General features: G+C 42.2%; 2 protein-coding genes across 3 annotated transcripts; one reads left to right on the top strand and one right to left on the bottom strand.

Annotated features, from left to right (window-relative positions):
• Positions 1–7,176: 7,176 nt before the first annotated feature.
• LOC308648719 (HLA class II histocompatibility antigen, DP beta 1 chain-like) lies at positions 7,177–17,614 on the bottom strand. The gene is made up of 6 exons (XM_081293700.1): positions 17,452–17,614; positions 12,830–13,093; positions 8,569–8,850; positions 8,030–8,140; positions 7,718–7,741; positions 7,177–7,424 (listed from the first exon to the last, which is right to left on the bottom strand). The coding sequence occupies exons 1-5, from the start codon at positions 17,549–17,551 to the stop codon at positions 7,725–7,727; spliced, it is 774 nt and encodes a 257-aa protein (XP_081149826.1). The 5' UTR covers positions 17,552–17,614; the 3' UTR covers positions 7,177–7,424; positions 7,718–7,724.
• Positions 17,615–19,996: 2,382 nt separating this feature from the next.
• On the top strand, positions 19,997–27,335 carry LOC308648722 (HLA class II histocompatibility antigen, DP alpha 1 chain-like; the record flags this gene model as incomplete). 2 transcript variants are annotated; one of them, XM_081293704.1, is made up of 5 exons in its annotated part: positions 19,997–20,198; positions 23,560–23,805; positions 24,136–24,417; positions 24,609–24,759; positions 26,992–27,335. In XM_081293704.1, exons 1-5 carry the CDS (start codon positions 20,117–20,119, stop codon positions 26,993–26,995), a joined length of 765 nt encoding a protein of 254 aa, XP_081149830.1. In that variant the 5' UTR covers positions 19,997–20,116. The 2 variants fall into 2 exon arrangements, with proteins under 2 accessions (XP_081149830.1, XP_081149831.1); XM_081293705.1 differs by lacking the exon at positions 26,992–27,335 and having other exon boundaries at positions 24,609–24,763.
• Between the last annotated feature and the right edge of the window lie 568 nt (positions 27,336–27,903).

The following is a 27,903-nucleotide window of genomic DNA, read 5'->3' as shown; positions in this document are numbered from 1 at the left end:
GACAGGTTCTTCCTGTAGGTGTTCAGTGTCACCTGGCTGCAGACACAGGAGAGGTGAAGGAATCTGTCCAAGGTCACAGGAGTTCTAGGTGTAGAGCTTGGATTTGAACCAGGCACCGGGGCTCCAGAGATTGGGGTCTTACCCACATGTGAGTCATGTCACCTGCAGCCATTCTCTGTGTCCCTCACAGTCTACGCAGCCTTGATTTTCTTCCATTCTCATATTGAGGTCCAGAATCTCTGTTCTGTGTTAAACATTTGCAGTAATAAAGGGCGACCTATCTTTTTCATAATCTCTAAGGGAATATGTCTACTTTCCTCATATATTTTTGGTTTATTATCTTAATCACAGGGTGAAAAAAACAGTCACTTCTGTTAATTTATTGAGTTGAATTCAGCTGAAATGAATATGAATTTTCTTCTTTGGTCCATTGACAGGCTAATCACATTACGGATTTTCTGATGGTAAATCATCACTATTTTTAGAATAAACCTTATTTGATCAAAATAACTTGTTTTGAGCCTGGCACGGTGGCACACACCTGTAATCCCTGTGGCTTGGGAAGCTGAAGCAGGAGGAACGAGAGTTCAAAGCCAGCCTCAGCAATTTACCAAGGCTCTAAGCTACTCAGAATAAAAATACATAAATAAAATACAAATAAAATAAAATACAAAATAGAGCTGGGGATGTGGCTTGATAGTCCAGTCCCCCTGCGTTCAATTCCTGGTACCCCAAAACAAACAAACCAAAACCAAAATCAAAACACACACAAAAAAACCCTTATTTTTGTAATAACTGACAGATTCGGTGAGATGCATGAAACTACTCCATCAATTCTGTCTCTTGTAGTACTCTTAGTTGGCCCTGGAAATAAGGATGCACATGACCTGACATCCTTAACAAGACTCCTAAAGCACAAGAAGTAAAATGAAGAATCAACAAATAGAATGGATTAAAATTAAAAAGCTTCTTCTCAGCAAAGGAAACAATCAATAATGTGATGAGAGAGCCTACAGAATGGGAGAAAATCTTTCCCACACCATCTCAGAGAACTAATCTCCAGGATACGTAAAGAACTCAAAAAACTTAACACCAAAAAAACCAAATAACCCAAATAATAAATGGGCTAAGGAACTGAACAAACGCTTCACAGAAGAAGAAATACAACTGATCAATAAATATACAAAAAATGTTCATCATCTCTAGAAATTAGAGAAATGCAAACCAAAACTAAGAAGAGCCAGGCATGGTGGCACATGCCTGTAATCCCAGCTTGGGAGGCTGAAGCAGGAGGATCACGAGTTCAAAGCCAGCCTCAGCAATTTACCAAGGCCCTAAGCAACTCAGTGAGACCCTGTCTCTAAATAAAATACAAAATAGGGCTGGGGATGTGGCTCAGTGTTTGAGTGTCCCTGAGTTCAATCCCTGGTGCAAAAATAAAAAGCCCCCAAAACCAAAAATAAACAAACAAAAAACTACTCTAGGATTTCATCTCACTCCAATCAGAATGGTAATTATCAAGAATATAAGCAATAAGAAGTGTTGGCAAGAATGTGGGGAAAAATGTACACTCATACGGTGCTGATAGGGCTGCAAACTGGTGCAACCACTATGGAAAGCAGTATGGAGATTCCTCAGAAAACTTGGAATGGATCCACCATTTGACCCAGTTATCCCACTTCTGAGCTTATACCCAAAGGACTTAAAGTCAGCATAGTACAGTGATGTAACCACATCAATGTTTACAGCAGCTCAATTCACAATAGCTAAACTATGGAACTAACCTAGATGCCCTTCAACAGATGAATGGATAAAGAAAATGTGGTACATTTTCACAATGGAATATTACTCAGCCTTAAAGAAGAATGAAATTATGGCATTTGCAGGTGAATGGATGAAACTAGAAAATATCATGCTAAGTGAAATAAGCCAATCCCAAAACACCAAAGGCCAAATATGTTTTCTGATAAGTGGATACTGATCCATAGTGGGGTAGGGAGAAATGAAGGAACTTTGGATTGTGCAGAGGGGAGTGAGGGAAGGGGTAGGACAGTGGGGTGGGAAGGATGGTAGAATGAGACAGACATTATTACCCTCTGTACATGTATGATTACACTACTGCTGTGACTCAGCACCATGGTCTGCCAGCAGAATGAGAATTTATGCTCCTTTTGTGTACAGTGTGTCAAAATATATTCCACCATCATGTATGACTAATTAGAACACATTTTTAAAATTTAGGAAAAAAAAGAAATAAGGATGCATATGCTTTCTAAGATGATCTGGAAGCTTTAGTCTTTTTTTGTGTTCCAGGCTGCATGGGTAGGAGAGGCATGCTCTCTTCCTCAATGTGGTAGGACCCACCCACCTGGGATGTTATCAGGACAGGGGCCCAGGGTAAGGGGTGACACTGGAAAAAAGCACTTCAGTTTCTTTGATGTTTCTATTTTAGTTTTCCATTTCTTCCTGTTGTTTTCATATTTATGTATTTCTAGAAATGTATCACTCTTTTTTTACCATACGATTTATTTTTATTTTTATTTTTTAGTCATACATGACAACAGAATGTATTTTGACATATAATACACACATAGAATGTACGAGAAATGTATCACTCTTAATTTTCAAATTTATAGGCATAAAGTTGGTCATAAATATTTTCATTTAAAGTATCTATATGTATAACCATTTTCCTTTTTTATTTTGGATCCCCTACATTTTCCACAGTAGGCTTTCTTGAAATCTGTTGACCTCATTAAACTTTGAATTGATTCAGAATTGGATTTTGTTTTTATCCTCTTGTTTTTCTATTTCATTGAATTTTTCTTTCCTCTTTAATAGTTGCATAACAAAGGGACACTTTTTAAAAACTTTTCAATCGTTTAGGTAATTTGTTTTCACTCTTTCCTAATATTTTTTTTTAAAAAAGACCATCTATTTGTAGTTCTATGTACTATTTTCAACTAAATTATTTCATTTTTTCCTGTTTATTTATTTAATAGTACTGGGGATTGAACCCAGGTGCACTTAACCACTGAGCCATATTCCCAGGTGTCTTTTACATTTTATTTAGAGACAGGGTCTTGCTAAGTTGCTTAGGCCCTCACTAAGTGGCTAAGGCTGGCCTCAGACTTGCAATCCTCCTGCCTCAGCCTCCTAAACCACTGGGATTACAGGCATGTGCCACTGTGCTCAGCTTGCTTATCTTTCTTTAAAGCTTAGAATTTCATTTTTTTTTTTTTTTGGTGATTTTCTCTCTACCTATGTTTCTCTTACTTTCCAGATGTTTAGTTACCAAGATGTCAGAATCTTTGTTTCTATCTTTCATGTTTCTTTTCTATTTTCTATTATTTAATCTTTCATACTGCTCTAGGGTAAGTTCCTCAGTGTGATTTTTTTATGTATTATTTTTCAGTTGCAAAAGTCCCAGTTATATCATCTATTATGTTCTTTATTCCAACTATTATTTTGTTTTAATTAATTATACATGGCAGTAGAATGCAGTTTGATACATCATGTAATGGAGTATAATTTCTCATTCTTCTGGTTATACATGATGGAGAATCCCACCAGCTATATAGTTATATATGGACACAGGGTAATAATGTCTGATCCATTCTACTATCTACCGCCACACCCCCTCCCCTCCCTTTACTTCACTCCCCTCTACATAATATAAAGTAACTCTATTGTACCTTAGTGTCCCCCCACCCCACACATTGTGAATTAGCATCCACATATCAGAGAAAACATTCGGCCTTTGGGTTTTTGGAATTGGCTTATTTCACTTAACATGATATTCTCCAGCTCTATCTATTTACCAACAAATGCCATAGTTTCATTCTTATTTAAGGCTGAGTTATATTCCATCCTATGTATATATACCACATCTTTTTTTTTGCCATTCATCTGTTGAAGAACACCTAGGTTGGTTCCATAGTTTAGGTATTCTGAGTTGAGCTGCTATAAACATTGAGGTGGCTCCGTCACTGTAATATGCTGATGTTAAGTCCTTTGGGTATCAATGGAGAAGTGGGATAGCTGGGTCAAACAGTGGTTCCATTCCAAGTTTTCTGAGGAATCTCCATTCCACTTTAAAATCCAGTTTTTCTGCTAGATTCATTGACTTTTGTTTTTGCTTCAAATTATCAATATCTTGCTTTACCTGTTTTTTAACCCTTTTATTGTGAACTAGAGGACATTTTCATGAAACACATAAAACAATACAATGTACAGCCAATGGTTATAAAGGCAGACAGCCATGTAACTAGTACCTGTGACAGGAAATAGAGCATTGTTAGCATCCCTGAGCCCCTCAGGGCAGCAGGTAGTTTATAATCTTTTTAGAAACATAAGTTCCCTTTATCTATAAAGCCCAACAGAGCTCCTACTACATGGTAGGTCCTCCTGTAATGCGGGGAGCCACCCGTGAATTACTTGAGGATCTTCTCTCGGTATGGAGCCATGGAGATTTAGGCTTAATCTTGGGAACTGTCCTGGCTCCCCACACACATTAGACTGCCCAAGACACATGACCTCTATCTCTGCTCTACTAGGAAGACCTCTCTCCTGGCTCCAGATTTGGGTGTAACCCATTGGGAACTGGACAGCCCACCTCCTACCTTATTTGGCAAAGAACATTCCATGGAAAACCTTTGATGTTCCCCGATATAAATAAAGCAAGTGTGGGCTCCATTTTGCTCTCTTTTAGTGTGGAAGCTCCATCCATATGATCCGCCAGGCTATCCTGCCCCTGCTTTCTAAAAATATTTCCTGTGTCCTGTGGTTTTTCCGACACTCTGTCTTTCTTAGCTTTTATTCCGCAGCAGCCCATTCCACCAAGAGGCACTCCATTCCCACCACCTGTGCAAGACGTGGGTGGGAATGGAATATAGGTGGCAGGTCCTCACATGTATTATCTATGTAATATGCAGTTACTGAGTAATCGCTACTTTCAAGGATACCAACTCATTTGCAACTGGATGTAGCCATGTGATAGGGGAACCCAAGAGGAGAAATGACATCTCCTTAGGGTATCCCTGACTCTCTGTGACCATCACCTGGGGCAGCAACATATGTCAGGCTAAGAAGACTACCTTCTCGTTAGGAGGGGCAGAACATGAGAGGTCAGGTGTTAGGTGTTAAGGGATGGAGGTATGACACTAACCTGGGAATCCTAACCCTGTTGTGTCTTTTGTGACAGAACAGGACATTGGCACTTCGCCAGCTTCAGCTCTGCTTTAAAACTCCAGTCTCCACTTTCCCTTGAATCTCTGTGTCCCTCAAAGCAGTCATGGGACTGATGTATCCAAGATCTGTCCTATTCCTATTTTTGATCCTACTCAGACTTAGCACCTAGCAAAGAGCCTGACACATACAATATATCCAGTAAATGTTGTTGGAATTTTGATAACAGGTGGCCTCCACACTGGGTGGTCTTTACACCTGTCTCCTTGGGACTTCTCCCTACACTGTGTCCTTCCACAGAAATCCCAGAGACCAACACATACCTGGTTGTGTGAGAGCTGGACCTGCCTGATGCCTGTTTTTTGTAGCTGCAGGGCCTTCCCCCATTTCCTGTATCCCAATCCCCTAGAGGCCTGTATCCTGGATCCCTAATGAGCATGCAGAAACCACAGTGGGTCCACCCTGGTCCTGCCCTGGCCTGGGCGCAATGGGTGAGGCTGGTTGGGGAAGATTCCAGTCAGATATGTTTTGTAATATTCAGTGCCTGAAGGCCCTGCAGAGGAATCTACACATTCTGTGTCTAGGGATTTAATAGTGATCTTGATTTTAAGACTTCTCAAATTCTCATGGCCTGTTTCTGTGTTTGAATGGCAGGGTTATAATCATTATTTTTCTGCTGCATAGACTTCTCATGTGGTGGCTCTAAAGGAAAATGAAGAGATAGAGGGTCCTCATTTGTCTGCTGTAAACTGTCCTCGTCCTCTCATCATGTGACAGCTGAAATTACTACACAACCCAAGGCAGCAGTTACTCCCGATCAATGATGCCCTAGTCCCCACCTTCAGCCCCAACCTCTCCTGGAAATGGGGGAGTCTCGTCCCCAGATTCAGGGCACAGTGAGAGGAGACTGAGAGAAGATTGCTGTAGCTTGTAGGAACTGACCAGGGACAGGTGTCCAGAAGTATATGGACCCAGAAACTGCTTCTATGAAGCCAGGCACAGGGAGGTGACCGCTTTGTGTGTCAAGAGCTGTAGAGCACTCAAGATGTGCATAGCTGGGCTTGTGACACACGCATGTAATCCCAGCAGCTTGGGAGGCTGAGGCAGGAGGATTGCAATTTGAGGCCAACCTCAGCAAATTATTGAGAGACCCTAAGCAACTCAGTGAGACCCTGTCTCAGAATAAAAAATAAAAAGGGCTAGGATGTAGCTCAGTGGTAAAGTGACCCTGGGTTCAATGCCTAGTACCCCATCCTCCTGCCCCCCCCAAAAAAGTTGTTTAGTCCAAACATGTCCTCTATCTAGACTTAAAGAAAACCTAATGTGAAATATGAAACTAAGAATAATTTTGTATTGTAAAAAGAAGTCCTGTGTTTGAAAAATTGCTACATGTACTGATTTGTCTTTTAACAACTGGGATTTCCCACTGTACAAATTATTAGGATTAGAGGTCTGGGTAGGTTGAGGAATACAAATTTCAAGGAAAAGTCTGTATCTTCTACTTTTTGTACTCAAAATGTTAAGCCATACTTGCTTAACCAGTATTTATTATGCATGCAATGAAAATGTTTAAAGTTTATTAATTATACTTATAATCCTTAATTTTGATTTTTAACTTATTTCTTAGCTGATAATGGTGAAACATGCACTTAATAAGATATATGTTGAATCGGTGACTATAGGTCACATAGCCATATTCATGTTCAGAGTCACTGTCTGCTCACCAAAGAATAATTAGGAATCATGGTCCCAGACCTACGTAGATGAAAGGGGCAAACACAATTATGGGGCAGCCCATAATATAAATATAGTAAATTCAGAAAAAGTCCATGTCCAGTTGGCTACCTTATGCAACAGTTAGTATATCCCTATTTTTATGTTTTCCTTCTTGCCTGTGTGTACATGACAATGAACTTCTCCATTATCTCTGTTTACCAAAACCCGCACACAAAAGCAATGGCAGAGATGACTCACTGCATATTCTTAAAAGAAAACAAACAACCATGTTGAATTTTGATTATTTATGGAGTTCAGGAGGAGGGAACTTGGTTGAAGGCCTCAGGAAACTGCATTGAGTCAAAGAGCAGAGCTATAGACTCTGGTTTCAGAGCAATTACTTGACAGCAACATCCTTTGGGAGGCTGGGAATCTGCCCCAGAATCAGCCTCAGGGACTAAAGAAACGCAGAAAAATTCTTGTTCCAAGGTACAGAGAGTCTTCTGGTAAGATCAGGAGCCCTGTGGGGTGGAGAAAAAGTCATCTCAGGTTGGTGAGCCCTCTTCCTCTGAGCTCCAGGACAGAAAAGGTAGGGTTTTATAAGATTGAGTCTTAGCTTGATAAAAACCCGTTTTCCTGAGCTTCCATCCCCAGTGGAGTAAAGGACGGCTCTTTGCCCACACTCACTCAAGGGCTGAGGCTGAGAGGGAAGTTCAGGTCTGCGACCCTCTTCCCTGTGGCCAGTCATAATGCAAGGACAACACCTAATCCTTCTGCAACCCAGTCCCTCAAGGAAACAGAGGAGGAGTGTTACCTGTTTATCAAGGTCCTCGTTGAGCTAGAATGAAAGGAGGAAAGGGGATGCATTCAGCCATTAAAACCGCCTCAGAATGAGAGAAACCCTTATCCCACCTTCCAGTGCCCCTCACTACATGGACCCCACATGAGCTTGAGCACCAGACCTTGTCATCTGGGCTTTCCTCCCTCCCTACAGGCCATCTTTGCTTTGACGATCTGATTTCAGTGGCTTCCAGAACTCTCCAGCACTGCTCTCCTGTCTCAGTCCCTCATCATGCAGATGAGGAAGCCAGGAAGGCAAGCCTCAGTCTCCTCCTGGCTTTCTTACCTTTCTTGCTTCTCTTGTGCATGAAGACGCCCACTACAAGGAAGATGAGCCCCAGCACGAAGCCCCCAACCCCAGTCAGGGTCTTGTTCCGGGCAGAGTCAGACTGTGCCTCTGGGAAGAACAGAATCCAGGATTAGTTTCAGGGCCTCCAGCTGCATCCCTTCCTGGGTCTTGTCTGAGATCCTGGAGCTGGAGCAGGAGATCAGCAGGAGGACAGTGAGAGGGTCCACTGAGGAGGAGGAGGAGTACATTCAGAAAGAACCCCCTTGTTCTGGACTTAGGGTGGTGAATTCAACAGGATGACAGATGCTGATTCTGGCAGCTGCCTTTCAACATAACAGAGACCAGGGTAAAAGGTTAAGCAAGGAGATCTTGACCCCCAGGGACAGGTTAGTCTCCACTGCCTCTAGCTTATAACTACAAGTGGATGGGAATGGTCCCAGTGTACACACATAAGACAAGATGAGTGGACCCTGGAGCCAATTTGTTCCCTGCATCTCAGAATGTGGGATCTAGAAGGTCACTTGAGGGTAACTCACTCCACTCCACAGTGACTGGGCTGTTCAGGCTGGGGTGCTCCACGTGGCAGGTGTAGACATCTCCCTGCTTGGGGGTCATCTCCAGCATCACCATGATCTGGAAGGTCCAGTCTCCATTTCGTATCAGTTCAGTGGCCACAACCCCAGCTGTTTCCTCCTGTCCATTCAGGAACCATCGGACTTTAATGTTGCCTGGGTAGAAATCTGTCACGTGGCAGACAAGCATGTTGTGATGCTGCAGGGTCCCCTTCTTGGTGGGAGACACATGAACTTTAGGCTTGACTAGGAGAAATAAAAGGAATGATATTTGAGATTATTATTTTTTAGATGTTTTCATTAGGGAAGTGGTTTTTATATATTTAAGATACAAATGTCATAATTGGGTTAGTGGATACCTGCTATACTAAAAAGATGGAGATAGGCTTTCAAAGGGAATATACATAATTATTAGTTATATGATAAAGAAAGATTGGTGAGCATACCATAGGGATACTGCCACATCAATGATCACAGCAGCACAATTCACAATAGCTAGACTTTGGAATCAACCTAGATGCCCTTCAATAGATGAATGGATTAAAAAACTGTGGCATTTATACACAATGGAGTATTACGCAGCACTAAAAAATGACAAAATCATGGATTTTGCAGGGAAATGGATGGCATTAGAGCAGATAATGCTAAGTGAAGCTAGCCAATCCTTAAAAAACAAATGCCAAATGTCTCCTTTGATATAAAGAGAGCAACTAAGATCAGAACATGGAAGAAGAGCATGAGGAAAAGACTAACATTAAACAGAGACAAGTGGGGTGGGAGAAAGGAGAGAGAAGGGAAACTGTTTGGAAATGGAAGGAGACCCTCATTGTTACACAAAATTACATATAAGAGTTTGTGAGGGGAAAGGGGAAAAAAAACAAGGGAGAGAATTAAACAACAGCAGATGGGGTAGAGAGGGAAAATGAGAGGGAAGGGGAGGGGGGATAGTAAGGGATAGGAAAGGTAGCAAAATACAACAGTCATTAATATAGTATTATGTAAAAATGTGGATGTGTAACCGATATGATTCTGCAACTTGTATTTGGGGTAAAAAATGGGAGTTCAGGGCTGGGGATGTGGCTCAAGCGGTAAGGGCGCTCGCCTGGCATGCGCGCGGCCTGGGTTCGATCCTCAGCACCACATACCAACGGGGATGTTGTGTCCGCCGAGAACTAAAAAATAAATATTAAGAAAATTCTCTCTCTCTCTCCTCTCTCACTCTCTCTTTAAAAAAAAATGGGAGTTCATAACCCACTCGAATCAAATGTATGGAAGATGATATGTCATGAGCTTTGTAATGTTTTGAACAACCAATAAAAAAAAAAAGAAAGATTGGTAAGGTTGGGGCAACACAAAAGCAGCACTTTGTTGCAATTTTAGTAGAAATTTAAATTATGAGTGATTGATTAAGTCTTTTGATAAACAATCCTTCTTCAGCTGTGAAACTACCTGTCTTCTCAATGTTGTATCTTGATGAAATGGATGCAAAATTTAGTCAAATAATTTCATGAAGATATATAGGCAATGACATTCTCTCGGTCTGCCAATCTAAGTTTATATCCCAAACATTAAAAGTACAAGAAACAAATTTGACGATGACTTGTTTTTCAAATAACCTATATATATGATGCTCTCCCTTACCTACAAAACCTCAAGATCTTCAAATCTAAGTCTTATTTTCAAGTGCAACATTCTGAGCCCCATCTGTTTGGTTAGTAGGAATTTCAGTCTGTTCCCAAGTTTCTCCTCTTCAAAGTCTTTCTGGGTTGCCTGATGGAGCCCTCAAGCGTAGATGTTGTCTATACCTCTGTATCTCTCTGATGTACCTTCCTCTCCTTGTTCTTCCCTCATCCATCTTTTCTGCTGCTCCTATGTCCATTTCCATACTGCTGTCTACTTCCTGTCACCTCCTGACACCTCCTAATAGTTACGACTCCTCAATATCTACCAGCTTCAGAGGCCTTCCTGCTCTCCAGAGGCCAGACAAGATCCACGTGCCTCTAGAGAAAGCCTGTTCAGGGAAATTTCCCACATCATAGCTTCTAGGTCCTAATAACTTACTTTTTTTTTTTTTCTAATTTCTACTCCAAGAAAAACAAATATGCTGAGGTGGAACAGGGTCAGGTAACAGCATGTTCTTGAGGTATCCCCAAACCTATTGTCTCCTTAAACAACTTGACTTCCTGTCCAGACTTCTCCAATACTGCCAGTCTTCTCCCTCATAGATATTTTATTTTCAGGGATATCTTTTATTTTGACCACTTTTATAAACTCACAGTTCATCAGATGTTCGGCTCCTGTCTCATTTTGTGAATTTGGTTAAATTTCTCTTAAGTCTCTTGGGCCTCATGCAAGTCAGTGGCTCTATCTGCATGACTATTTTAAGGCCCAGAACATTCCATGAAGAACTGTACCTAGAATATACAACTGACATCTGGGGGCACTGGAGCTAGGTCTGTAGACCAATGGTCTTATTTCTTCTCCAGCTCAAAATACCTTTCATAAAGGCAAGATATTCCCATGTCGTCTAAGGCTGTTTTTTTCAATGCCCACAAAACACCTGTTCAGTTACTTCTAGAATTTTTGTCAGGCGTTCACACTGCAAATTCCCAAACACTCATTCTCCCTTTCCTCTCTTTTCTTCTCTTTATAATTCATGCTCTATTACTTTTTCCTAGACAATAACAATGTTTTCTTATTCTATCTTTCTGACTCCAGTCACTCCTCTTTCCGACCTATTGAATATTCTCTGAAAACAGAACTCTGGCCTTGACATTTCCTACCTGAGAAACAAACCCAAATCCTGAGGTTTAGGGTCTGGCAACACTTACCTGGTTACATGAGAATTACTAGGCATCAATTAAAAATATAGCTTTCCTGATCTCATCACCTACAACTTGTGACTCTTTGGGCAGAGATTCTAGTGACTTAAAGATCTGTGCTTTAAAGATCTCCAGGAGACTCTGCTGAGCAGAGCTAGTTAGGGACCCAGTGATCTAGGTGACTAAACCAAACTCCTCAGACTGACACCAGGGCTCTCTGTGAACTGGCAATGAATTATGCCACAAAGAAAGTTGTGTCCATACACACTAATGGTCAGGCCCTATAATTATTGCCAATCCTATTTCTTGCCTTTGGACATTTTCTTACCTAATTATGTCAGCAACTTTTCTAAAGTCATGTCACTCTCATAATTCTTACAATTGGTTCACATGCTTACTCTTGCAGATAACACTGCTTTCTACTTTCAAAAAAAAAAAGAAAGAAAGAAAGAAAGAAAAGAAAAAAGAGGGTTCAAAGATGAGCCCTCCCATAGTCTCTCCCTTCTCCTACCCTTCATCCTTTCTCTTTTCTGTATGATAAGTGTCCCTGTTTCTGTTGAAGGCTCACCCCCACCCCCACCCCTCCGTGCTATTCCACAAGCCCCAGGCTCTGGAAAAGTCCTCAAAAAGTTTTGGCTCCAGACACACATCACCTGTCTTCTCACCTGTACACTCAGGTTTCCTGAAGGATTAGCACATTGAATGCAAACACTACTCAGTAACAGCCCAGGGAATCCTAGATAAATACCATCTCAGCCCCAAGGAGCTTCTGCTCCACGCTCAGCCTCACCCTGTCCTCTTACTTCTCAGCCGGCCTCCTTCAGTTCCTGCTCCCAGGCTGCAGACAATCTGCGTTCCCTGGTTTCCCAGCCCGCCTTTCAACCTCTATCTACTTATCTTCTGAAGTCCTTGGTGTCTCTATTGACTGCTGTCACCCCTCTACCTCAGCTTCTGTGGCATTTCTCTGCCTTGGTTCTTCTAACCCCACTCTTCTTGTTCTGCTGGTTTTTTCTCTGAGGCAACATCTCAAATGTCAGTTCTGGGATCAGCCCTTTACTCTCTTCCCACTGGATTCCGCCTCCTTAGCAGATGTCAAAAGGCCCAGATCTCCCTTCCCAGCTGCAGACCCTCCTGTTCCGGTCCAGAGGAAATCCAGCGGCGGGCGGGCGTCCCTCGGGCTCGCAATCCGACGGTCTCCCAGGGTGTCTCCCGGAGGTGGCGTCTCGGTTTCCATTTCCCACGACCCGCGACAAGTTATCCTGTCGCCTCATTTCCCCTCACTGCCCGCGCAAGCCTCGGGGTTGGCCCTCCCGCACTCCCCCAGCCCCACAGTCCCCTTCCTGCCCTGGTGGCGGCGGTGGCTGCTCTGGGCCCGCGGCGCCCGACCCCGCCCTCGGTCTCACCTCGGCGCTGCACGGTGTAGCGCTCGATGATCTCGTAGTTGTGTCTGCACACAGTGTCCACCCTGGCCCGCTCATCCTCCAGGACGTCCTTCTGGCTGTTGAAGTTCTCGGCTGCCGGCCGCCCCAGCTCGCTCACCGCGCGGTACTCCCCGACGTCGCTGTCGAAGCGCACGAACTCCTCCAGGTTGTAGATGTATCTCTCCACGTAGCGCTGCGTCCCGTGGGAGGCGTAGCAGTCCATCCGTCCCTGGAAGACGTAATTCTCTGCGGGGAGCAGGACGGCGCTGAGCCCGGCCGCGACTCCCGGGGCCCGCGACACCCGCCACCCCACGACCCAACGGCCCGAGCGACCCCCTCTCTTGTCCCCGTCCCGCGCTTCCGGGCCGAGCCCGGCAGCCGCCACGGCCCGCGACCCCCGCCCGCTGGCCCCTCGGCTTCGGGTCAGTCCTGACGCCAGGACCCGGCCTGGACCCTCGGGCCGCCCGCCAGGCCACAGGGCCCAGAGCCGCCCAGAGCCGCCCGGAGCCGCGGCGACCTGGTTCCTGGAGCCCCCGCTCCCGCTCTTCATGGCCCCGGTGCACGCGGGGTTGTATTTACCCACCAGGGTTGGGTTTTAAATCCCATCGTTTTTCTCCCCAATAACGAGCCCTGGATTTTAGGTCACGGAACGGATCCAGGCCCCCCTTTCCTCACCGCAACATGAGAGGATCCACTGAGTAACTGTGACCCTCTGCTGAGGGTGACCCAGTGACCTTTAGGAAGGTGCGGGCACTCTGAGAAGTGATCAATTTTGCGGAGGCCGGAGGAGGGGATATTTCACGTGGGGTCACAGGAGGAGCCGAGCCTCACTACAGCACAAAGTCTCCTAGACAGAGAAACTGCAGGGGCAGGAGGAGCTGGGGAGAGAGTGGTGCTGCTGTCCCTATCCGGGCTTTGAGCCTGACCCAGCCATCCTGTAGAAAAACTTAGTTCAATGTCACCTCCTCCAGGAAGCCCTCCCTTCTTTCCTTCTCTTTTCCTCAGCGAGGTGTTCTTTCCTCTTGAATATAACTCAGTTTTCTCTTGTTCTGCATGCTGGGAATGTAGATAGAAATTTCCTAAAATTTTCTTAAAGCTCAGTATAAAGAAAGCCCATCTACCCTAAAAGTTAATGTAGCTTTTCATTTTTCAAAGATGACTATAGAAAGAGTGTTCTCACAGATGTGGAATGGATCTTAATCAATGAAAACAACAATGCCCAGAGACCTTGAGGGTGAGCTCTATTGTTCCTGGACTCATAGATGATTTTTGGTTTTGTTTTTGTTTTGATTTTTGTTGTAGTTTTTTTTTTTTTTTTGTATCAGAGATTGAACCCAGCAGTGCTTAACCACTGAGCCACATTCCCAGGCCCCTCTCTGTTTTGAGACAGGGACTTGCTAAGTTGCTGAGGCTGCTTTTGAACTTGTAATGCTCCTATCTCAGCTCCAACCTGCTGGGATTACCAGCATGAGCCATCACAGCCAGCAGATGATACAGTTTTTATGTAAAGAAACATGGTAACCTTCCTCACACTGGACTTCTTAGGAAGCTACCTACACAGTTTGGTAAATGCAGTCTCCACAGAAGTAACAGTCATCTTTCATGTTTTCTTTCATTCATTCATTCATTCATTCATTCATTCTGTTTGTCTCTGGGCCTGTTCTCATTAGGGGAAACAAGGTGGTTTGGTTGTTTTGCATATCTTTTCCATCCTGTATAGATTAACATCTCAAGGCAAATACTTACTGTTTTCTAACATCTAACCTAGCTCTCAGTACATTTTTCTTATCAGTAAATGTCTGAACCAACAAATGAAATGAATGATATGTTGGGGCCACAAGAGGGAGCTCTAAACCAGCATATTATGTATGTTTTAATGGGATCAGCCTGTTACTTCATTAGAAAGGACATCAGAAGTTAAAATGCCAGATCCAATCAATCACACAGCTTCTGAGACCAAATGTGGTGGGACTACAAAACCATTTTGAAATAGGATGCTCGCCTGTTTTTCACCTTGTCACGGGGAGACTGAGAGGAACTGGAAGAGGTTAAAATCAAAGACAGGGGCCCAAAGCCCTAGATGAAGCTGCGCTGCCTGCTCTAAACCCAGAGACTGGGGAGGCTTCCTGAAGAAGAAAATAGGCCTGGAGTTTCCAGGAGCAAGATGCGGGTGATTGAAGAGGTGATCTGATCATTCCTCCTGTCACACAGTGATGGCCAGAATATCTTTGGTCTTCTAGAGAATTCTGTCTTTACCTCCACCTCAGAAACTACAGAGTTAAGGGAAGAGAACAGAAAAGGGATAGGTGGGGCCTCAAGGCCACCAACAGGCCATTAGTCCACAGTGGCTAAGGCAAGAGCCACTCTTGGCTTAGATATCCTGACTTGCTCCTTTCCTGGTCCCTTTTGTCTCAGCTTCTGAGTCCCCTGGCCATTGTTCCTAATCCCCTCTAGTCCAGAGTCTTTCTCCCTCTTCTAACCACTTGCCTGTCCCTATTCAATTGCCCCGCTCTGAATTTGTATCTTGTAATTTTAATCTGTTTGTCCTTTTCCTCTCCTCATTTATCAACATGGGAATGTTTTTCAGTCTAGAAAAAATAATTTAAAAACTTTTCTCTAGCAAAATTTAATGTCTCCCTTCCTTCCTATACTGGACATTGAACCCAGGGGAACTTTACCTTTGAGCTACATCCTCAGCTCTTTTTATTTTTTATTTTGAGACAGGGTCTCAATAAGTTGTTTAGGGCCTTGCTAAGTTACTGAGGCTGCCCTTGAACTTGTGTCCTGTTTCAGCCTCCAGAGTTGCTGGGATTACAAGCATATGCCACCATGCCCAGCTCAGGCATTTAACTTTTAAAAATACAATTATACCTGCAAAGAAGACATAAGCGATGTGAGGGTTTTTAAATGGAATTTGAAAATTTCATTTTTTGTTTATGGGGAGTCATACACCATAGGTAGAATGCTTGACAATTTAGTTACCCAGAGCACATTTTGAAAAAGCACTGATGTAAATGAATTAATGTCTTTTCCAGAACAGAATATATTAAAAAAATTTTAGGAGGATATAATGGAGGTAATATAGTCAAAGAAAAGGAACATAATACAGGTATGAACAGATTTAAGTCCCTGTATTACTGTATGATCTTGGGCAAGAAACAACCTTCTAAGTCTTCATTTATTTTCTTTCTTTTTCTTTTCCCTTTCTTTTATTTCCTTCCCTCTTTTTCTTTATTAATTTTCTTGTTTCTGATTTTATTTTTGTTTGCAATGCTGGGGATCAAACTCAGGGCACTGCATATGCGAGGCAGATGACCTACCACTGAGCTACACCCCCAGCTCTAAGTCTCCATTTCTTGAAATGTGAACTATACTAATAACACCACTTACTGTGAAGAATTGCTGTGAGAATGAAATAAGTTAACACATGTAAACCATGTAGCTTTGTGCTGGCGCTGCTCAATACACGTGCGTTCCTTCCCTTTACAATGGTGTTCTACTTTAATCTAGTAAAACACTAAAGAAACCCATAGGAAAGAGGAACCAAGCAGCTCACTGGCTACTTGAAAACCTCCAGGGGAGTTGCCTTGTGGACCAGACCTTCAAGGTTGAAAAGGTTTTGTTGGTTAGTTGCTGACTGTTTTGTCCACCTTTCTTTTATCTTAGTGAGGGACTGGGCTCAGGACATTTAAACTGTTACCCCAGGAAAATGAGGAAGTGAAATGAGGACGGTATATCCAAGGACAGGAGTGGAGAGGTCTGAAAGAAGGTGGCTTGGAGAAAGAAAGGTAGGTATTAGTAAGACAGCTATTTTATAGATCTTCCACTTGTGGTGTTGGGTATGAATTGGGACCATAGAGTTAAGAAGCATTCTGAGAGAATCAGTAGATCTTGGAAGCCATGATACATTTTAGCCAGGGGAGGCAGCATGAGAAGTCTTCCCTTGGCCTCTCCTTCCCTGGCTGTCTGGTAATCTGCACTCAGCCCCTTTCTACAGACCTACACACCCTCCTCTCACTCTTCCTACAAATCTCAATTCTCTCTAATACTACAACCAAGCTCTGGGAAGATTGAAAGGATCACCTTCGACTAGAGTGCTGCTGGGGTAGAACCATCACCTGCCCTGTCCCCTTCCTCTCCATGTGGTCATCGCTGTCCAGGGGCCTGGGCTCCTGTCCCACTCTGGGGAGTGGAAAGGACTCTCCTTGAGCATGAAATTGTCAGGGTGACCTGAGTCCCCTCAAACTGTGATACAGATATGAGGAAATCAGGAGGTGGACTTTGCTGACCTGTCTCTCTGAAAACATTGTCACCTAAAGTCATTCTGGACTTCTCGGCCCACTGTCCAAAAGATATAAGCATACCACCACCTTGGCACCTTTCCCCTGTTCACTGTGCCTATGTCCCTGGAAGAGAGAACAGGTTGGCTGGACAGTTACAAGGAGGTAACCAGCTTTCTGTAGCTGGGAGGGAAGGCCATGAGGCTGTGGTAGTGCCCTATCCCTGCTGCCATGTTTGTTTTTCAAAGTCTGGTTCCCTAGAGGAAAGACCTCAGGAGTTGTTCCCTGAGCCAGGCCCTCCAGGAACAGCTGCTCTGCTCTTACCTGGAGTGGCCATTCCCTGGACCACAGGGTTGAACAGCACCATCAGAGACACCATCAGAGCTGTTGCCCAGGAAGCCTCAGAGACCTGCAGGACCATCATGGAGCTAGAAAAGCTGGTGAGCTGAAAAAAGTAGTAGTCAGGGAATGAAGGACTTGCTGAATGGAGCTCCTGGGTGAAATATCAGAAACCATGAGCCAAAGTAGTCTCCTACGACCCTGGGATTGGACGGACTCTGAGAAAAGAACCAATGAGCAAGAAGCTTTGTGTGAGTCATCACTCACTGGGCAGATGGTTAGTGGGAATGGCCTGTAAGATGCACTTAAGATGATGGAGAAAGGAGAGTGATACTCACTTTAACCAGGTGGATGAGTCATGAGGTTTGGGGAGATAATGTGTTTTCTTTGCTCTGAAGGCAACCTCAGATATTCTGTTGGCCCACTTTTGGGGTTATCATTCCCCAGCCCTGCCATCTCTTTCACATCACAGGACATGAAATGGAGTGAGTGTTTTATTAGTGGCGTGATTTATGGAGCGGTTAGAGTGCCCACCCCAGAACTCAAAATGTGCTCTGGAATCCATCTGCATTGTCTGCTCAATAGGATGTTTAGGGTTACCATTGCCCATATTTTCTTTATCCTGTTAGAGGTACAGGTGCTTCCACAGGAATGTCATCAGGGTCAGCAGGGCTCAGTCTAGGGCCCATACCCTGGGAGCATGTGCATAGCTGTATTTCTACCAAGCAAGTGTGCAACCTGAAGGGCATCGCCATTTTTGGACTTCAATTCTTTGTCTTTAAGGGGATAATACAACTTGCCTTTATAGCAATGCTCTTAGGTTCAAATGGTATGAATAGAACTGCCATTGCTTTGGAAAACTAAAGTCCCTAGTGAATATAAATAGACCAGTAGATGAAGAATAAAATGGAAAAAAATTTTCACAGGCCCTACCCACTCCAAAATATCAGATTCTCTTGTTTTTATTGTGAATAATTTTACAACCTTCAAAGACCATTACTCCCTACTTTACAAACTTATGAATTGATTCTGTTGGACCACAGTCTCTAATAAAATGTCAAACTGGCATCATTTTAAAATATAGATATTAAAATATATATAAATGCTACCATGTAAAATGCAAGAGAAGTAGATATAATATTATAATTGTAAATAATATTTACATACAATTGTTATAAATAATTATAATTATTATGTCATATAATTATTAAGAAGACTTTAGAAGGAGGATTCAGTATAGACGTGTGGAGTAAAAATTCAGATTTTTTAATAAAAGTGTCTTGGTTGACCCCTATTTGTCACTTACTTGCTTAGATGATTAGACAAATACTTAAATCCTCAATATTTCAGGTAATTTACTTTTAGAATAAACATAAATAATGCAAGTTTGATGTGAAGATTAAATGAGAAGATAGTTGTAAAAGACTAAAAATATTGTCTCCCTGTAATAAATCTGCTAGTAACTATTATTTATGCAAGGCAAGGCTATCACAAAACAAGAAAAATATTGATATACTTAATTTTACATTAAATATTAACTGATTATAATTTTATCTAAAAATACCAAATAAATACTTTGAAATAAAAATCTCTAAAATAAGACTTGAAAAGCAATTTTTTAAATATGATAAATAAAATGTAAAACATAAAATGAACAATACCTATAATATAAAAGCATTAAAGAAATCCCTCTTAAAAACAAGATCAGCCTGTTGTCACAGATACTTGGAAGGCAGGAGGGTTGCTTGAGCTCAGGAGTTAAGGCAACTTGGGCAGCCCAGCAGGCTCCTCCTGAAAGAAAAACAGAAATAAGGGAAAAAAGCAAAGAAGATCCAAATGAGGATGCCCATTGTTGCCATGTGTAATGTTGTGTTGGATATTCTTATAGGAAAAGAAAATAAAAATAGTAATTTAAAGAGGAAAAGGCATCTCAGGCTGTTTACACACTGGGAAAAATAAAAGAAACATGGGTAATAAAAAATGACAAAGGTAACCAAGAATGGAAAAAATTTAAAGATCAACTTCATTTACATCAATTAAAACTTATAAATAGAAATTATAAAACTTCTAAATAAAAATTAGAAGGAAAAATATCTCAGACAGATGATTCTGAAAGATTATGTTTTCTTGATAGTGTATTTGTCCGCAAGGAACAGGAAAACATTTTTGTAAGCTTGATTGAAATAGCTTTAAAAATCACTTAGAAAAAAGAGTGGACAAAACATCAAAGATAATCTGAATGTCTGGGGGTGGGGTTTGGGTAGGAGAATGCAGGGAGACTAATCTTATTGTTCATCAACATAATATAAAACATTTGCTGCCAGAAGAATGTACGACTTATCTTTTCAAGCCTAACTCTGAAAATCAACTCTGAATTGGTTCTCCCTTCGCCCTGGAAAGTCCTCCACCTCCTCCTGAGCCCCTTGCAGTCTGTCTTTACCTGGCAACAGGCAGAGTCAGCTCTACCACGTCTCTGATTGGTTAAGCCCAGCTGTGCTGATCCCTCTCCACCCTTTTGGGCTGTTTTCAGTCTATAGAAGCCCACAGTTTCGGAGCTCTTGTCTGTCTCCGTTCTGCCTCAGTCCCTCAGCACTGTTCCTGTGCTCATTCTTGTCACCTGGGGACCCCACAAGGTGTGCCTGAAGAGAGAATGTTCCAGACCAGAGCTGTGCTCCTGAGAGCCCTCTCCCTGGCTTTCCTGCTGAGTCTTCAAGGAGCTGGGGCCATAGAGGGTGAGTGCTCAGGAGGACCCAAAAGGGTGCGTGTGTGGGTGGGGGATGTCAGGGCAAGAGGGGGATAGGCAGCCAGTTAATGGCTTTAGGAATTACACATTTTAGGGACTATTGCCTATTTTCCTCCATGTACCTTTTCTATCTTTTCCCCCTCATGGGAAGTTTGCCTTTGTTCCCTCTTGCTCCAATTATCATGATAGCAATAGCACCACAATTTACTAGACACCTAGGTGATTTCTTTCCCCTTCTTTACATCTCTCAAGAACCTTTGATGAAGATATTATTTTCTCCATTTTGGAGATGAAAAAAGTGAAGCTCCAAAAGATTAATGTATTTTCCAAGGTTATGTACACCAAGCCAAAGAGTCAAGGTTTACATCCAGACCTGAATCTGATGATTGTGCTCTGCATTTCTCAGACTTCTGCACACAATGACTTTCTAATTAAACCCTACTTGGACCCTGCACTCCTCTTATCTCTCCTGAATCCTCAATTTCTGCTTTGTGTGTCCCAGAGTTATGGGCCCTGTGTGTTGGAACTTGGGAGATAAATTGCTTAGAGTATTCCTGTATTCCTCCCTCTTTTGCAGGATCTTAGGACTCTTCCAAGATCTTTGAGGGTGATTCTGCCTTCTTCCAAGATAGTACTGGTCCATGTTTTTATTAACTTTGTGATTCAGGTCCTAAGTGACCTGAGAACTGTTGCTACATTGAGAGGTCTCGACCTTGGATGGCTAGACTGTGCAGGACCTAGCCAGGGATAATAACTTAAGATGGTCTTCTTCCTGCTGCTGACACCAGGGAGCATCAAGCCTGTGGATAAAATTGTCATCCAAAAATGTAGTGGTGTGGATTCAAATTCACCTAAAAGATGTGTCCCACCCCTCAGACAGTTTAATTTTAGGGCAAAGGGGTCCAGAGGTGGATAGAAGTGAAGAGGAGGTGAGACTGTGCAGAAACAGAAGTATCTGTTTCCCTGTTGTGTTGAGTTATAGCAGATGCCATGATACATCTTCACATGGATATGAAGACATTTTAGGATTCTTGATTAACTTACACTGTCTTTATTGCTTCCCTCCCACTGGTTCCTTCTCTCTCAACATGTACATTTGTTCTTTACTTTAGAAACACAAATATGAACCAACAAATAAAAAACAACCTTGCCTTCACTCAGTACTCTACCTAGAGACACTCTGTGTCCTTACCTAGCTGAGCTTTTGACTTGTTTCCAATACATCCAGAGGATGCTCTCTACTTAACTATCAGTAACTTCTATGTAAGTCCGAATTCAGAGGATACTTTTCAATGTCTCTCTGACTTGAGTTCTTGATAACATTTTCACAGCAAACCACTTATTTTTGATTTGTTATTGGAGCTTTTCTTTAGATCCTCCTTTAATGTACTCCATCTTAATTTTTCTCTGATTTCTCTGGATCTTCCTTTTCCTCCTCGAATGAGCTTCTTAACTATCATGTTACCAGATGCATTCCCTTAGACCTCTGCATTTTTCGTTTCATATGCACTTTGCCTGGAAAATCTCATCTAACCCTTCAGTCCTCTGGCCCAAACCTGTCCTCTGAAGTCAGCCATCATGTACGACTGTTCATGTATCATTTCTACTTAGATGATGTTTAGATATTCTAAATGCAATGTATGCCACACTGGACTCAAAGTCTTTTCCCACTTCAAAAGTCTTCCTTTATTACCTTTTAAACTGGTCCACTTAAGATTGCACTGGGTTTGGGATGTGTTCATCAAAGGACACAAAATTTTAGTTTTAGAGGAAGAATTAGTCTAAGATATCTACAGGATAGTAACTGGAATTGATAACAATGCTAAGAGAAATTGCTAAGAGAGTGGATTTTAAGTGCTTGCACACATACACAAAAGGACAAGTATATGAAGTAATATTTATACTAATTAGCTTGACTGGCCATTCCACAATCAGTATATTGCATTGGTCAGCCTAAGAATAAGAGAGTTATCTGGGAATTTTCTGCTTTCCATCTTATCAATTCTTGCAGAATATAATCTTTTAGTGGCAATCACAGTTATCAATTTAATGTTTCTTTATCATCACACTGTTTTGTTTGTTTTTTCCTCCTGGGGATTGAATCCAGGGCCTCACACATACTGGGCAAACTCTGATCGTTGCGTGACATACCCAGCCACTAACCCTTCTTTATCTTGGAGAGTTTCATTTCTTTTTTATTATTCCCTCTTTTCTGAAGATGATTCTTCTCAACTGAGAAGGAACCTTAACAATTCTTGTGAAAGAACATTCTTGCTGTAAGTGTCCAAGCACAGACTGGGTCTCCATGTCTTGGGATTGCAAACTCAAGAGGTTGGATCAGTTAAGCCCTGAAGGCCCTTTCACCCTTGCTCTGTCATTTGAAGCCCAGAAGCTCAGCTATTCATTGCTTTATTTAATGATGATAGTTTCTTATCTTTTGCTATTTTTTACAAACTAATAAAGACTAAGAAACAAACAAAAAATAAATCTCATTGTTCTACCAAACTCAGCAACACTTGTAGGCCCATTGAAAAACCATTGGATTTAATATGCCTAAAATGAAAAATATTATGAACAAATTGGAAAAACTGAAGAACAGTGACTTATATTATAAAATAGATTAAAATGAATTCATGAGGCAAAAATATTATGAACAAAACATAACAATGCTGTTTATTGAACATGAAACATCCAAAACAGAAACTTAAAGACTGTAACAGGCACTAAAATGTGAGAGATAATTTCTTCTCTCTCAATTTTCTGCTATTTTTCTGTGTTCTGTAATGAGAAAAATAGTATTCCTGCTCGTCAACCTCCATGACTCCAAAAATACTTTTACATCTATGGTCCTAGAAGGATGGAGAACTTATAGGGAAGAATCTTTCTACTAGTTGCACATAGCTGTGTGTCCTTAAGTAAGTCACTTAACCTCTCTGCATTTCTTCATTTGTAAATTAGTACTTAGCATATTTGATTTATAGTGTTATTGTGACATTTAAACAGTAAACTAAGTATTTATAACAATACCTGGCACATACTAAGTGCTCATTAAATGTTACTTGTCACTGTTATTACTGCTATTTCTGTAGGGCCAAGATGCTCAGACTTCATTGACCAGAAGCACTTAGACTTATCACTGATTCTATCCTAATTTTGTTCCTCCCTCAGATCCTTTTATAGCTGCTCTGCATCATTACCTTTTAGATGTTACTCCTTCTTTTCCCATGTATCTTTTCTCTGGCCTCTTTCTTTCTGCCTTTTTATATTAATAATCTTTTCATTCTTTCTTGTCTACCACTCATATGATCGTTCTTACTTTTGTCATGGTCTTCTCTATTTTCTTTATACAGCAGATCATGTATCAACCTTTGCCATGTTTGCCCAGACCAATGCACCATCAGGGGAGTTTATGTCTGAGTTGGATGAGGATGAAATCATGTATGTGGATCGGGACAAGAAGGAGACCATCTGGAGGCTGTCTGAATTTGGCCGAGGCTTTGGCTTTGATTTTCAGGGTGGTTTGACTAATCTTGCTATAGCAAAGTCAAACCTGGATGTCATGACAGAGAGCTCCAATCACACCCAGGCCGCCAGCGGTACTGCCTTGTCTTTGCTTCTTCACCCACTGGGAAGGGGTGGGAGGCCCCTCTGTCACACAGAATGGGAGAATTGATGCTTACTGCTGAGGGACCCTCTTCCCCGTGGCTGTGGGCTCATTCCAGCACAGTCGAGGGCTGCCTCACCCCTTCCCACTGCACAGGAAGGTCAGCAGAGTGACGCTGGCCAGTGGGATGAGACTCCTGGCTCTGATTCAGGAGCCCAGAGATGACACAAAGTCCGAGCCTAAGGTAGATGATACTCCCCTGGGGAAAACCTTTGTGACCCATCCAAAAACAGGGCACTCACCAGGTTCTGTCTCCTCCCAGAGCCTCCCGAGGTGACCGTGTTTCCCAAGGAGCCTGTGGAGCTGGGCCAGCCCAACACCCTCATCTGCCACGTGGACAGATTCTTCCCTCCAGTGCTCAATGTCACGTGGCTGCGCAACGGGCAGCCTGTCACCGAGGGTGTTTCTGAGAGCGTCTTTCTGCCCAGAACAGATTACAGGTTCCACAAGTTCCATTATCTGACCTTTGTGCCCTCAGCTGAGGACATCTATGACTGCAAGGTGGAGCACTGGGGCCTGCAGGAGCCGAGCCTCAACCACTGGGGTACGGAGCCTCTTTCCCCTCCACACCCTCCATGCACCCTCTCCCCCAGGACCTGGTGCTCTCTGCTCCAGCTTCCCCAGTCTCCTATCCCAGCATTCCATCTAATGGTCTGTAACCTTCAGTCTCCGCACACCCCAGGCCAGCCCTAAACTTCACCATACCTTCTGACTTATCTCTTCATTTTCTCCCAGAGGCCCAGGAGCCAGTCCAGGTGACAGAGGCTACCGAGACTGTGGTTTGTGCCCTGGGCCTGGTGGTGGGCCTGGTGGGCATCATCACGGGCACCGTGCTCATCGCAAAGGCTCTGCGTTCCAGTCGTGACCCCCGGGCCCAGGGACCCCTGTGAGTGACTGTGGTGGTGGGGACTCTTAGGATGCATTCATAGAAAAGAGGAAGGACCCCAGTGCTTGTTGTATAGAAAGAAAAAGGAACAATTCAATATGATTAAATGTACATTTATCTTCTAAGGGTTTAAAAGCACAGAGCTGCATAATAGTGACAACACTGATTATTGAGTATTTAATATGCTCAGGCATTATTCTGAGCATTTATTTCTTAGCTCACTTTATCCTCACAAATATTCTATGAGTTAGGCACTAATATTGTTATCATTTTATACATGAGACATACTTGTATCTTCTAATGTACACAACTTGACCAAGGTTACTAAGCTAGGAATTAGTGAATCTAACATTAAAATCCAGGAAGTCTGGATTCAAAACTGTATGCTTAATCACTGTCCTATAGTCCTTATTTTATAAAGAGAAAGACTGAATCTCCAAGAACCCATAGTCTAATATTAGAATCAGACCCATATTTCTATGCATAATTACAATGTGGTATGAGAGGTTCCCAATAAACTATTTGCTCTGTTTGGACTCACCAAATGGCAAAGCTCACACAAAAATTCCTCTTCTGGGATTCTATGGTTTTCTTTCTTTCTCTTCTTTCTTTCTTTCTTTCTTTCTTTCTTTCTTTCTTTCTTTCTTTCTTTCTTTCTTTCCCTCCCTCCCTCCCTCCCTCCCTCCCTCCCTCCCTCCCTCTCTCTCTCTCTCTCTCTCTCTCTTTCTTTCTTTCTTTCTTTCTTTCTTTCTTCTTTCACTTGCCATGTTTCCTATATTTGATTTTGTGATTCTCTTCCCATTAGATAGTGATCTTTCCATGATAATTACCACATCCAGTTCATCACTATTATTATTAGTAGAATTATTCATGCTGGACCTCAGGTGCAAAGAGTTAAATCAATCACACTACTCAGTTCATGCATACTATCATCATGGATACCTCCAAGTTCTGTCTCTTGGTTCATTTATTCCCTTCTATCTTCAGTCCTTACTCCCATATCTAACTTCTTATTCTCCACCACATAGATAAATATTCTACCGGATTTCATGAGGTTTATTTTATTGTATATATCTGGATGCATACATTTTGAGGTTTCTTTCCCTCCCTTCCTTCCTTCCTTCCTTCCTTCTTTTCTTTCTTTCTTTCTTTCTTTCTTTCTTTCTTTCTTTCTTTCTTTCTTTCTTTCTTTCTCTCTCTCTCCTTTCTTTCTTTCTTTCTCTCTTTCTCTCTCTCTTTTTCTTTCTTTCTTTCTCTCTTTCTCTTTCTTTCTTTCTTTCTCTCTTTCTCTCTCTTTCTTTCTTTCTCTCTTTCTCTCTCTTCTTTCTCCTTCCTTCCTTCCTTCCTTCCTTCCTTCCTTCCTTCCTTCCTTCCTTCCTTCCTTCCTTCCTTCCTTTCTTTCTTTCTTTCTTTCTTTCTTTCTTTCTTTCTTTCTTTCTTTCCTTTTTGGTACTAGAGATTTAACCCAAGAGTGCTTAACCACTGAGCCACATCCCCACCCCTTTTTCTTTTTTATTTTGAGACAAGGTCTCAGTAAGTTGCTGAGAGCTTTGCTGAGTTGTGAAGGCTGTCCTTGAACTTGCAGTCCTCTTGTCTCAGCTTCCCAGGCACTGGGATTACAGGCATGTGCCACCACACCTGGCTTGAAATGTGTATTCTTATTTTAATGAAATATCTTAAAAATAAAAATCAGTGTAAATATGCACGATTCACAAAATATCAAAAGAAAAATATTTGAAGAAAAAATGGAGGCAGAAGAATGAAGAGAAGGTTATCAATGAAGTAAAGAATTTCAGGAGAAGGAAATATAGAGTAGTTTCAGATGTTCCACAGGGTCATATGGGCAAATGTACTTTGGTTTTGAAATCCTTACAAAAAGCAGTTTTACACGCTGTGAGCAATGATCCTTCCTTCATTGCCATTATTTCAGAGTTGAGCTTCTCTGGCCTCAATAATGTGGCCCTTCTCCTTCTTGGGATATTTTGGTGACTTGAAGCACATAGGATGCCACCAAACTCAGCTGGGGCTTAGGGATGAGAGTACGCCTTGACTCCTAACTGCTGCTCACCTGGAGGACCAGGGCATGTTCAGGGATGATCACCTTCTCCCTGGGACCTGAACAGGACAGAGAAATAGGGTGGGGGGACTAGGTGGAAAGGGAATAGGGAAGTGGGGATTGAGCTTAGAGTCCTAAATCCAAGGATGCCAGTAACTCTGTGTGTCTTGCTGTAGGTGACAAAATTCCTGAAAGAAGAGGACTCTGGAGAGAGATGAATTCCATCTGCTCTATGGATGCTAGTGCAGCTTTCCTTCTCAATTCCTGTGCTCTCTATCCCACTGACTAACTTTCTTGCTGACCCTTCAAGTCCTTATTTGCAACCTTAAAGTTCTCAGCCCTTGGTAAAGTTCCCAACAAATGAAATATAATGAATAAATATTGATATTTTTGTAGCACTGACATGGAGATTATTCCTTCACTGGGCTTCATGTCTTCTGGTCTCCTTTGAAAAACCCTTCACTGCCTGCTTCCTAAGAACACCCTAAGACCAATAAATTTTTCAATGTTTCAGAACTGAGATACTTTGAGTTCTTCTTCTTGGAATCCTTGGACCAGGTCTCATATGACTAATATTTTATGAAGGTGTGGTTTCAAGTTCATGTAGTAGTTATTGAAGGTCTAACCCCACCTTTGCAGAAGGGTCTGAGAGTATTTATTTAGCCCTGGGTTATTCCCTAACTACAGGAGAGGGTGGGGTGGAGAAAGTGGATTGGGGGGAATTTTACTTAGATGAAGATTTGTTTCGATATAGTTTGAAAATTGCAGGTTCCAAAAGAAGAGATTTAGTCAGTCTGGATCAGAATTTCTGGGTTATATCCACACAATTCCTGAGCTTCTTTTCCATGGCTAGATCATAACTATAGTGATTTCCCATGGAAAAGGGTTTTTTTTTTTTTTTGGTATGATAAATCAAGAAACAAGAAATAAAGAAAGTGCCCTCATTCATTCCAATTTCCACCTGCTATAGTTTCTCCATGAAAGAGAACTTCTATTATAATGAGGAGAGTTTGCAATCAAAGATTTGAGAAGAATAGTGATGATCATGATGAAAAGTATCTGATGTGAGCAGAGATTTTGTTTCTTTA

The sequence above is a fragment of the Spermophilus citellus genome (genome assembly GCF_964194105.1).
Source record: "Spermophilus citellus genome assembly, chromosome: 5".
Lineage (NCBI taxonomy): Eukaryota > Metazoa > Chordata > Mammalia > Rodentia > Sciuridae > Spermophilus > Spermophilus citellus.
Note: the sequence above shows the minus strand (reverse complement) of the source record. Positions and strands in the feature narration are given on the sequence as shown.